General features: G+C 33.2%; 1 protein-coding gene across 1 annotated transcript in view; it reads left to right on the top strand.

The window, feature by feature from the left end:
- Nucleotides 1–11,497, top strand: part of LOC149805015 (galectin-4-like) — a 40,123-nt gene extending 28,626 nt beyond the window's left edge. The window contains exons 5-8 of the mRNA XM_089946528.1: nucleotides 3,883–3,957; nucleotides 5,017–5,105; nucleotides 6,646–6,865; nucleotides 10,301–11,497. Of these exons, the coding sequence (XP_089802654.1) occupies nucleotides 3,883–3,957; nucleotides 5,017–5,105; nucleotides 6,646–6,865; nucleotides 10,301–10,417 (501 nt within the window). The 3' untranslated portion in view covers nucleotides 10,418–11,497. The remainder of the gene's footprint in view (nucleotides 1–3,882; nucleotides 3,958–5,016; nucleotides 5,106–6,645; nucleotides 6,866–10,300) is intronic.
- Nucleotides 11,498–13,671: the final 2,174 nt, after the last annotated feature.

The following is a 13,671-nucleotide window of genomic DNA, read 5'->3' as shown; positions in this document are numbered from 1 at the left end:
TAGTGTATGATTTCTTGATGGAAGTATGTGAATGGTTTATTGATGGAAGTATGTGTATGGTTTATTGATGGAAGTATAGTGTATGGTTTATTGATTGAAGTATAGTGTATGGTTTACTGGTTGAATTATAGGGTATGGTTTATTGATGGAAGTATCGTTGATGGTTTATTAATGGAAGTATAGGGTATGGTTTATTGATTGAAGTATAGTGTATGATTTATTGATTGAAGTATAGTGTATGGTTTATTGATGGAAGTACAGTGTATGGTTTATTGATGGAAGTATAGTGTATGGTTTATTGGTTGAAGTAGAGTATGATTTATTGATTGAAGTATAGTGTGTGGTTTATTGATTGAAGTATAGTGTATGGTTTATCGTTTGAAGTATACTGTATGGTTTATTGATGGAAGTATAGTGTATAGTTATTGATGGAAGTATAGTGTATGGTTTATTGATGGAAGTATAGTGTGTGGTTTATTGATGGAAGTATATTGTATGGTTTATTGATGGAAGTATAGTGTATGGTTTATTGATGGAAGTATGTGAATGGTTTATTGATGGAAGTATGTGAATGGTTTATTGATGGAAGTATAGTGTGTGGTTTATTGATGGAAGTATAGTGTATGGTTTATTGATGGAAGTATAGTGTATGGTTTATTGATGGAAGTATGTGAATGGTTTATTGATGGAAGTATGTTTATGGTTTATTGATGGAAGTATAGTGTATGGTTATTGATGGAAGTACAGTGTATGGTTTATTGATGGAAGTATGTGTATGGTTTATTGATGGAAGTATAGTGTATGGTTATTGATGGAAGTATAGTGTATGGTTTATTGATGGAAGTATAGTGTATGGTTTATTGATGGAAATATAGTGTAATGTTTTTTTGATTGAAGTATAGTACATGGTTTATTGATTGAAGTATGGTGTATGGTTTATTGATTGAAGTATAGTGTATGATTTCTTGATGGAAGTATGTGAATAGTTTATTGATGGAAGTATGTGTATGGTTTATTGATGGAAGTATAGTGTATAGTTTATTGATTGAAGTATAGTGTATGGTTTACTGGTTGAATTATAGTGTATGGTTTATTGATGGAAGTATCGTTGATGGTTTATTAATGGAAGTATAGGGTATGGTTTATTGATTGAAGTATAGTGTATGATTTATTGATTGAAGTATAGTGTATGGTTTATTGATGGAAGTACAGTGTGTGGTTTATTGATGGAAGTATAGTGTATGGTTTATTGGTTGAAGTAGAGTATAATTTATTGATTGAAGTATAGTGTGTGGTTTATTGATTGAAGTATAGTGTATGGTTTATCGTTTGAAGTATACTGTATGGTTTATTAATGGAAGTATAGTGTATGGTTATTGATGGAAGTATTGTGTATGGTTTATTGATGGAAGTATAGTGTGTGGTTTATTGATGGAAGTATATTGTATGGTTTATTGATGGAAGTATAGTGTATGGTTTATTGATGGAAGTATGTGAATGGTTTATTGATGGAAGTATGTGAATGGTTTATTGATGGAAGTATAGTGTGTGGTTTATTGATTGAAGTATAGTGTATGGTTTATTGATGGAAGTATAGTGTATGGTTTATTGATGGAAGTATAGTGTGTGGTTTATTGATGGAAGTATAGTGTATGGTTTATTGATGGAAGTATAGTGTATGGTTTATTGATGGAAGTATGTGAATGGTTTATTAATGGAAGTATGTTTATGGTTTATTGATGGAAGTATAGTGTATGGTTATTGATGGAAGTATAGTGTATGGTTTATTGATGGAAGTATGTGTATGGTTTATTGATGGAAGTATAATGTATGGTTATTGATGGAAGTATAGTGTATGGTTTATTGATGGAAGTATGTGTATGGTTTATTGATGGAAGTATAGTGTATGGTTATTGATGGAAGTATAGTGTATGGTTTATTGATGGAAGTATGTGTATGGTTTATTGATGGAAGTATGTGTATGGTTTATTGATGGAAGTATAATGTATGGTTATTGATGGAAGTATAGTGTATGGTTTATTGATGGAAGTATAGTGTATGGTTTATTGATGGAAGTATAGAGTATGGTTTATTGATGGAAGTATAGTGTATTGTTTTTTTCATTGAAGTATAGTACATGGTTTATTGATTGAAGTATGGTGTATGGTTTATTGATTGAAGTATAGTGTATGATTTCTTGATGGAAGTATGTGAATGGTTTATTGATGGAAGTATGTGTATGGTTTATTGATTGAAGTATAGTGTATGGTTTACTGGTTGAATTATAGTGCATGGTTTATTGATGGAAGTATCGTAGATGGTTTATTAATGGAATTATAGGGTATGGTTTATTGATTGAAGTATAGTGTATGATTTATTGATTGAAGTATAGTGTATGGTTTATTGATGGAAGTACAGTGTATGGTTTATTGATGGAAGTATAGTGTATGATTTATTGATTGAAGTATAGTGTGTGGTTTATTGATTGAAGTATAGTGTATGGTTTATCGTTTGAAGTATACTGTATGGTTTATTGATGGAAGTATAGTGTATGGTTATTGATGGAAGTATAGTGTATGGTTTATTGATGGAAGTATAGTGTGTGGTTTATTGATGGAAGTATATTGTATGGTTTATTGATGGAAGTATAGTGTATGGTTTATTGATGGAAGTATGTGAATGGTTTATTGATGGAAGTATATGAATGGTTTATTGATGGAAGTATAGTGTGTGGTTTATTGATTGAAGTATAGTGTATGGTTTATTGATGGAAGTATAGTGTATGGTTTATTGATGGAAGTATGTGAATGGTTTATTGATGGAAGTACATGTATAGTGTATGGTTTATTGATGGAAGTATGTGAATGGTTTATTGATGGAAGTATATGAATGGTTTATTGATGGAAGTATGTTTATGGTTTATTGATGGAAGTATAGTGTATGGTTATTGATGGAAGTATGTGTATGGTTTATTGATGAAAGTATAGTGTGTGGTTTATTGATGGAAGTATAGTGTATGGTTTATTGATGGAAGTATAGTGTGTGGTTTATTGATGGAAGTATAGTGTGTGGTTTATTGATGGAAGTATAGTGTATGGTTTATTGATGGAAGTATAGTGTATGGTTTATTGATGGAAGTATGTGAATGGTTTATTGATGGAAGTATAGTGTATTGTTTTTTTGATTGAAGTATAGTACATGGTTTATTGATTGAAGTATGGTGTATGGTTTATTGATTGAAGTATAGTGTATGATTTCTTGATGGAAGTATGTGAATGGTTTATTGATGGAAGTATGTGTATGTTTTATTGATTGAAGTATAGTGTATGGTTTACTGGTTGAATTATAGTGCATGGTTTATTGATGGAAGTATCGTAGATGGTTTATTAATGGAATTATAGGGTATGGTTTATTGATTGAAGTATAGTGTATGGTTTATTGATTGAAGTATAGTGTATGATTTATTGATTGAAGTATAGTGTATGGTTTATTGATGGAAGTACAGTGTATGGTTTATTGATGGAAGTATAGTGTATGGTTTATTGATTGAAGTATAGTGTGTGGTTTATTGATTGAAGTATAGTGTATGGTTTATCGTTTGAAGTATACTGTATGGTTTATTGATGGAAGTATAGTGTATGGTTATTGATGGAAGTATAGTGTATTGTTTATTGATGGAAATATAGTCTATTTCATCATATACTCATTGATATATTTTAGTGAATTTACTTTCCATCACAGCATATTCATGAAACTCATTACATGAAAACATTATTAACTGCTCATCAGGACTATTTTGTTTAGACTTTATATAAATGCAAATCAGACCAAACGTTATCAGTATGCTATAGTTATGTGAACAAAATATCTTTTTCATTTCAGTATCCTGGAGCAGCAATGACCTACCCATCCCAACCGGCTCCAATATCCTACCCTGGAGCACCCATTTATAACCCTGTGAGTACCTTCTCCCTCAGTCACTTACCTTCCCCAGACCAACACCAAATAATACATTTATATTATACTGATTAGAAGCACTTGATCCAGGGCTGCCTCCATAATTATATTTATAAAATATGAAAGAGTGAATAATGTTCTTTTTGATAATTTTACCATAACATTTTGCACATGGTTCGGAAAATTATATGAGTTGCCCATGGTGTATGTGTAAAATGATAAAATATCCATAATATTCTTCAGAGGTATGAAGGATGGGATGGTTACTAACTGCATATGTCACCTTAATTTGTTTTACTTTGCATTGGTTTTGAGTGTACATTGCTGCAGGAGGATTATTTATATTTTGCTGTATCAGTATTAATTTCAGTAAAAGCAATAAAAATACTTTACATTCTTTTAAGTGACTAACATTACAGAAATATGTTATTTGATATGTTAAGGTTCAACAATGATACACCACAAATTAAAGTTCATATCTGTAATGTGCATTTGCTGCTGTCAAATTTTAGATAATAACACACACAGGCTGAAAGGGATAGAATGATGTGCCACACAATCCTTTTAAAAACACTTTGTTAGTGCTTACTTTTACTATACATATTGGTTAGTTTGACTGTTGGGATTTAGAAAAAATTGTTTTAAAGGAGTAATCAGGGTATGAAATCTAAGGTATCAGTACACAGTGCAATAATCTGTAAGATCATATGCTTGACTACCCCCAGTCATCATTTCCTTTTCTAATTATCTCTACTCCAAAAAGCACCCACCTATGCTCACATTCACTTCCTTCAGAGTATTTGATGCAGATTATGGGAATTTATAGTAAAATGAAAGATTTTTTCCCCCCACACATGCCTTGCTTGCAAAAGTAACTTCCAGGAAATTACTTCAGTATTTTTTTCATAAAAAATAGAGACAAAATGTAATATAAATTGGCTATTGACCTTACTCATGTGTGACTCCTTTCATAAATGAGAAAACAATCATGTCTGAACTTAAAATTTGTGTAATTATATGATTTTTTTTAATGAAACTTCAATTTGTTTGATGTTTCAGCCCACACCCTTTGTGCAAAATATCCCAGGTGGCATCCGTTCTGGTAAATTGATCTTCATAAGTGGAATTCCAAGCCCCAACCCTACAAGGTTAGTAGATATACATAGGTATGACCACCACAGCAGCAGGCATTAAAATATTATTATCGCTACTCCTCCTGCATGAATGGTCATATTAGCATGGGGTTTTCCGTAAATGAACAAGGTGCCGACCTAAAGTCTGATATGGCTGCTACAGTGTCAGGCTTGAAATGCTTTTTATCACTACTCCTGAATGAATGATCATATCATCATGCGGTTTTCTCTAAAAGACTTATAAGATTTTATTGACCTTAAATTAAAATAGCGCAGATCTGGTGTCCGATATGTGGCAATCTTGAAAATCTTGTTTTAGCTATGCCTCTTAACACATTAACCCCTAGCGACGACTAACGGGGCAGGAGGTAATAGCCTACTGCCGAGCTTTGTAGCGCCATGGTCATGCATGATACACTAAAGTGGTTGGTATTATAGAAAGGTAGACAGATGTAGCTCTACAATGATACCAAATAATCTGGAATATCTAGTTGCACTACAAAATACAGATAAAAAATACTAATTTTTTGACCCGACTTTTTTCTACCCAAAATTCGCCCGTGGTAGGAATCTGATTTTGTGTCTGGATTTTGGACTTTTTGGTCTCAGATAAGGCAAACTGGTATGAACTGCAAACAGACAGATGAGCCTTTGCAAAAAGTAGGATAAGATGGGCATTTGGAATAAAGCTTGGTCTCCATACAAAAATAATGGCTCTGTTTAGCAACAAAAAAAAAATAAAAAAAAAATAAAAATCCAACTTTTACCCTTCTGCTCATGCGCAAGTCAAATAGCCAATGAAAAACGATATTTCTAACACAATAGGCAGTGTGTTATTGAAAGATCACCGGGAATTGGGTGTTTTCGGATCTATTCAGAAATAGCTTTCAAAATGTGTTTCCTACTCGATTTTCAGGCGAAAATGACAAAAAGCTCCAGGGGTTAATGTGTTAAAGGTAAGTAATTTTGACGTGTTTTCATATTATGGTCCTAAATGAAACCGACTAGCCCTAAGTATGGCCACCATTGTGGATATATTGAGAATATTGTTATCCTACTCCTGAATTGATGGCTTTATCAGCTTGGGGTTTTCACTGACTCAGTTCTTTTGATACCTACATGGTCATAAATAAAAGCGGTGTTAGTTGTATACCAAATATGGCTGTCATGAAAATCAATCCTCACCTGAATGGATGATCATTGTCACATGCAGTTTTGACCAAAAGAATTATAATGATGTCTGTTTTGTCCTAAATGAAATTGATGCCAATATAACAGCCAATATGTCCACCACAGCAGCTAGTTTGCTAATCTTGTTATTACAGAAGAATATCAGAGAGGGTTTGAACACTCAGCAGCTAAAAGGAAGCAATAGCTGTGTCTTGACCGGAAATTCTTTTTGCCATTTAAGGGATTCAAAGTTTTATCTTAAAAAATGAATTCAGTGCTTTAAAAAATAGAGAATTAAAACCTGTTTAGTTTCAGTTTCAGCTCCAATGATATATGAACTTTGCATTAATATAATAGTTCAAGTTTTCATTTATTTTGTTTACAGGTTTTCTGTTTATCTTCAAACTGGGATGAGCTATGAGCCAACTCACATTGGGCTGGTGTTCGATGCACGCTTTAATTTCAATGCTGACAGAAATGTCATAGTACGTAACCACCGGGAGCATGGTAACTGGGGAACAGAGGAAAGAGCCGTGTCATATTTCCCCTTCATTCCAAATTCACCATTTGAGATGATAATATTGGTTGAAGGTCACCAGTTCAAGGTACTAAATCATTCCAAATACACCCTTTAAAGTTCACCAGTTCAAGGTACTTAATCATTCAAAATGCACCCTTTGAAAGGCACCAGTTCAAGGTACTAAATCATTTCAAATGCAACCTTTGAAAGGCACCAATTCAGTGTACTAAATTGTTCCAGATGCACCTTTTGAAGGGCATCGGTTCAGGGTACTAAATCATTCCAATGCAACCTTTGAAAGGCACCAATTCAAGGCACTAAATTGTTCCAAATGCACCTTTTGAAGGGCATTGGTTCAAGGTACTAAATCCTTTGAAAGGCACCAGTTCAAGGTACTAAATCATTTCAAATGCAACCTTTGAAAGGCACCAGTTCAAGGTACTAAATCATTTCAAATGCAACCTTTGAAAGGCACCAGTTCAAGGTACTAAATCATTTCAAATGCAACCTTTGAAAGGCACCAGTTCAAGGTACTAAATCATTTCAGATGCACTCATTGAAAGGCACCAATTCAAGGTACTAAATCATTTCAAAAGGCACCCTTTGAATGGGCATTAGTTCAATGTACTAAATCATTCAAAAGGCACCCTTTGAATGGGCATTAGTTCAATGTACTAAATCATTCAAAAGGCACCCTTTGAATGGGCATTAGTTCAAGGATCTAAATCATTAAAAATGCACCCTTTGAATGGCATCAGTTCAAGGTACTGAATCATTAAAAAGGCACCCTTTGAAGGGCATTAGTTCAAGGATCTAAATCATTAAAAATGCATCCTTTGACGGGCACAAGTTCAAGGTACTAAATCATTCAAAAGGCACCCTTTGAAGGGCATTAGTTCAAGGATCTAAATCATTAAAAATGCACCCTTTGAATGGCATCAGTTCAAGGTACTGAATCATTAAAAATGCATCCTTTGAAGGGCACCAGTTCAGGGTACTAAATCATTTAAAAATGCACCCTTTGAAGGGCACCAGTTCAAGGTACTAAATCGTTCCAAATGCACCCTTTGAAGGGCACCAGTTCAAGGTACTAAATCATTCAAAATGCACCCTTTGAAGTTCACTAGTTCAGGGTACTAAATCATTCAAAATGCACCCTTTGAAGGGCACCAGTTCTAGGTACTAAATCACTCCAAATACACCCTTTGAAGGGCATCAGTTCAAGGTACTAAATTGTTCAAAATGCATCATTTGAAGGGCATCAGTTCAAGGTATTAAATCATTCAAAATGCACCCTTTGAAAGGCACCAGTTCAAGGTACTAAATCACTCCAAATGTACCCTTTGAAGGGCATCAGTTCAAGGTACTAAATCATTAGTTTGCCCACCCCTGATTTAAATATTTCATACCCATCATTTAAATAAATACTGTCATGACTAGAAAAGATTATTTGCCACTGGTTAATAAAATCCAGATCATGGTCTTGGGTAAAGAGACTTACATGATGCTATTTAAATAAGTAAGAGTGTGAAAAACCTGGGCAGTTCACTATAGTGTTTGGTTAGTCCATATAGATCCATTAAACAATACTTTAAAGTACATTGATTTCAGACTGGTTTCTGATTTAATTATTATTGTAGTGAAATCTTCATCTTATTGTCTACAGTCCATGTTACATTCTGACAGTTCATGCTACATTACAATAGCTTTCACTACAGTCTAAGTTACATTCTGACAAGGGGCCCCGAGTGGCCGAGTGGTCTAAAGCTCTCTCCATTACGGATCACTGCCATCTCACCTCTTTCTGCATGGGTTCAAATCTCAGATTCAGCCAATGTAGGTATGTGAGAAAGCTTGCCAGTAGCTTCTTGTGGGTCGGTGATTCTTTCTGGGGTTTTCCTGGGTTCTTCCTCCACCATTAATACTGGCCGCCATGTATAGCCTATCGTGTGCTGAAAAATGGCGTTAAACCCTACAACAACAACAACAACAACATTCTGACAGTCCATGTTACATTCTGACAGCTTTCACTGCAGTCCATGTTACAGTCCATGTTACATTCTGACAGCTTTCACTGCAGTCCATGTTACATTCTGACAGTCTATGTTACATTCTGACAGCTTTCACTGCAGTCCATGTTACAGTCCATGTTGCATTCTGACAGCCTTCACTACAGTCCATGTTACATTCTGACAGCTTTCACTACCAATAGCAGATATAAAACAGTCACATTATTATACACAGATGGATTTTCAGGTTTTGTAATATTTATTGATAGTAGTTGTATTGTATAACCCTTTACCTCATAGAGCATAGTGACAAAGTGCAGCTCGCTATAAATAGAACACATGTTACCTAGTCGACTGCATACGCATAGCCTGCCTGTGAACTGTTAAGCAATGTAGTGTATGTTACGTTTAACAGCAATTTTAACCATTTTACATTTTTGGTACACATCTATTATATGTGGAACAATTTAAGAGTAAAGTCCGATTGTTATAGCTGTGTAATTATTTATCACGGAAGAATTTGTTATGTGCTTTAAAATCTGGAGAGAACTCGTTCACCGTCATGTCAGTGTAGGAGCGTCAAAAGTCGCTTCGATGCAACTTTTGTAGAGGCGTCCAAAGACGGTTGTATGAGGTAAAGGGTTAATGTAAACTCATTTGAAATTTTCGTAAGTTTAGACTGATAAATACAACCGGTAATATTAATACCTTTGTGTCTGCCTGGTTCTGTCAGTTTTGTGCTTGATTGGTACTTGTTTAAATGTATAGTGTATAGAAAATCAAAAGTAAAAATAATTAGACCTCTCAATCATGACCCAATGCAAATGCTTGAGAGCAGATAAATAATTATATTTACTTTTGATTTTCTATGCACTAAAAAGCATCAGGGAGATTGGTATACATTTATACTTAAATAATATATAATAAATATGTTACCATTCATTGTAAAGAAAAGTGATACATGATTAACTGTTGTATTCTTTTTCTTGTATTTCATCAGTGGATTTAGTGTCAGTGCTGAATTAATCTCTTTTACTTAGCAGACTGATCATATGCTTATAATTTTTCCCCCTTGTGTATTTTAATACACAAACACACACACATATATTCCTAATGAAACCCACAGCCTTTTTCTTTTTTTGTCCTTTCAAGGATAGGTCAGTTAAATATATTCTTCAAGAGCATTGAAAATAAAAAATCTAGAAATATTTTAATTGAGGTTGAAAATACTTTATTTAGTACAAAGATATTCTAGAGACAAAAAAAATCCAAATGGAAAAACAGTCACTGATATGTGGCAGTTATATGCTATAAATCAGCTGTAACGAATAATAAAAGTACATGTCGCTGGTTTCATTTTAGATTGATTTTAAACATGCCATGAATGGAAAGTGCCAGTAAATTAATTTTTAAAAAAAAGTATTATTTGAGAAAAAATTTAAATCATTAAAATGAACAGGAGTAACAATACTCAGTCTGATTCTCTTGTTCTTTTAAAATTCTTCATGTAGGTTGCTGTGAATAATCAACATTTCCTGGAGTTTCGCCACCGACTTCAGCCGCTGTCTCGTATTGACACTCTGAGGATTGATGGAAGTGTGACGCTGACCCAGATCCGCCTCCAGTAGAGTGATGCATCAAGGTGTGTCAGATGTACCTACTTAGATTTGGGTACTTTGCAAAAATGTCAGAAACATTTCCAAAGATTCTTGTGAACCGAATATCAGAGAATTGTTTCATTTTAAGAATTGAATATCATTCTTTTGTTTGAAAGTACAATGTTAAGAACTAGTATTTCTCCACAAATATAATTCTGCTTTAGTTGGTATTTGTATTGTTATCGCTGATCATAACACATGTTTGTTGTCAAAATTACAGTCCATTGTAATTATAACACTGTCAATGGCAGCCAAAGAGTATAACACTGTCAGTGGCAGCCAAAGAGTATAACACTGTCAATGGCAGCCAAAGAGTATAACACTGTCAATGGCAGCCAAAGAGTATACTGCTTTATGGTGGGACTGTCTTACAATGAAGGAAATTAATCAATACTCCCTCATTAAAACACTTTTCATGGGAGCTATATAGTATAATGCCTTATAATGAAATCATCTTATAATGAGGCATGTAATAAATATAGTTTACTTCTAAAAGAATGGGATCCATAACCAGTCTGCCTTACAACAGAAATGAAGGACATTATATTGAGGGAATGCTGCAGTTAGAAATTGAAGTAATTGTACTGTTGTGAATAATCTATAAATATTCATGCTTGTGTCATGCACATTAAATGAGAAGTAGGACTTCACTTTCTTTTAATAAAATTCGACTTCATGCCGTTGAACAAGTTATTTTACTGTTACAGGTTTACATCAATAAACCAATACCATATTTACTTGCTTATAAATCACATCAAACTGCAAATGCAGGAAGATCAGGGTCGGTGTTGCTTGTTCTATTGATTACTCCTAACGAAGTTTATAGATCCATATCTGCCAGTGCTTTATGCAATGGCAGATCTGAGTTTGTGCTGTTTGCAGTTGAACTGGAGTTAGAAGGAAGTATACATGGTATTTCATAGAAGAATTGAATTTCTGCTTTTATGCATCTATAGGTTTAGTCATCATGCGTGGTTTTAGTCTCTGTTGAAATGTAGCCATTAAGTCGAATGTCTGAGACAAATATTAAAATTAATTTCATTAACTGACCATGTGAGTGTTTTTGTTTTGTCAGATAAATGAGCATAAGTGAAATCAAAAGAATGAATAAAATTAGATATAGGCTTCTGTAAGATGTACTATGTGTAAAATCATTATAGAGTCAATGGACATTTAAATACATAGTGCTATTTTTGGTGTACCATCTCTTCTTTATTCTAGTGAGTCACAACATAATTAACTTTTATAAATGAGTTTTATATATCAAGTGGAGTTATACATTTAAGCAGATGTTATCAAGAAAGTATAAAAAGGTGTGGGTCCTTAAGCAAGAATTATATTTCTATATTCATTTGCTTCTTGCTTCTAGGGATATATGTTGATATCTACTTAATACCTTGTATGATTTTGTATGTTTCTTGTGTTATGCTCTTAAAATAAGAGAAAAGAGTGAAAAACAACAAGCTTGGTAAAATTTAGCAAATGATTTATTTCCCTTGAATACAAAGTGAAAATGAGAAAAATGATTCTATGGTATTGCAAATTAAATCCCAAAATTAATCCAAGAATTAGATCAGACTTGTAGTCAAAGTAAAATAAAGTCCTGAATAAAACTTGGTATATGTCACGATGAAATCCAAAAACTGAAGGTGATGATGCGTCTGTTATAGCTTGCAGAGTACAGTCTTTTGTTGAATCACAGTAATATAATTCCAGTTTTGAATTCATGGTAAATTCCACTGATAGTTTCTATCCAAAATTTTTATTAGAGCATTTTTGTATTTCCAGAGAAAATAATCACTTGAATTCAATAATTTGAAGAAAATGATTCCAGTCCAAATTAAAAAAAAGTACTGGTCACAACATGTCATACAACTTGATTGTGCTAAGACTTCAAGCATGAATGAACAAGTCTCCACAATTACAAGATTATATAGTTCCCTACTTGACCTCAGGTCACAATTAGCATTTCCTATGGATAAAAACATTACCTGATGGAAAACAATCCTGATGTTTACAAAATCAAAACCATAACCTGGATTACACTCAGGAAATTCCAAAACTTAGACCCAAATAAACATAATTACTTCTTCTGTTAATAATGATCCTGATATTAAGCCAATGCACAGAGAGAATACTTAAGCTATGTATTAATTTTTTTACACAAAGTGAAATAAAAATGTCAATCAGCTCAAGCATAATTCAACACAATCTTGGACAAATAGAGTAAAACTAAGAAATTTAATGACATGGGTGTAAAGTTAAGAGCAAATATGTATTGCCTTTTAATATGGGAATATGGTGCAAGGTAATATGCAATTATCTTCTGAGATTATTTCCTGTTTTAAAATTTCAGTTTTAACTGGTTTATTATATTTTGAGGAAAGAAAGAAAAAAGAGACATAGAGTATTAGTTCTATTATTGGTATAAAGTATAAATTTTACCATAGTAACTATTTCTCTGCAGCATTCACCAGACAACAATGTGGCTATTTAGGATCAAAGAAAGACCATAGATATTCATTTTTAGATTATATCAAACATATGTTCTTGCAACACAGTTTATATTCTACTCAAAAATGTTCGAATCACAACATATGATCCACAATTGAAAATGCAACTATATGTATTGTTCCTTTAATGTATATACTCGAATACAAGTCAAGTTCAACTTAAAACAAAATAGATCCTGACCTGACATTGCATAATGCACAAGCAGGTGGATCTGTGTTGTTTGTTTTAATGATTACTCTTAACAAACTGCAGAGATCCAGATCTGCTAGCACATTATTTGATGGCAGATCTTGGTCTGTGCAGTTTGCAGTTGGATTTGAAGTATTAGAGTATATATGCTACTTGATTTGATTTTACTATACAAACATACTTATATTAAGATACAAACGTACTTATATTACTGTACAAACATACTTATATTCCTAGATTTCTTTTGCCTTCTGCTATGAGTTACCACCTGTCATTTGCGACCACAATCATCATGGACAGATTGATTTTATAATATAAATGTGCTGATATGAGTAGTGATCTACTAATATAAGAAGTAGCCATGATTTTCAGCTATGAATGGCTGCATTGCAAAAACTGGCATAAACACAACTGACCTTCATTTAATCCTTTGTAACCACAACCACTTTGAAGGGTTTGCAGGCAGATTGTTTTAAATAACTCGGCTATGAATTACCCCGATTGCAAGAACACAGATAAAC

This window comes from Sinohyriopsis cumingii, chromosome 2, assembly GCF_028554795.1.
Source record: "Sinohyriopsis cumingii isolate HCF-2022 chromosome 2, ASM2855479v2, whole genome shotgun sequence".
Classification (NCBI taxonomy): Eukaryota; Metazoa; Mollusca; class Bivalvia; order Unionida; family Unionidae; genus Sinohyriopsis; species Sinohyriopsis cumingii.
The sequence above is the reverse complement of the archived record's forward strand: the minus strand, read 5'-3'. Positions and strand labels throughout refer to the sequence as shown.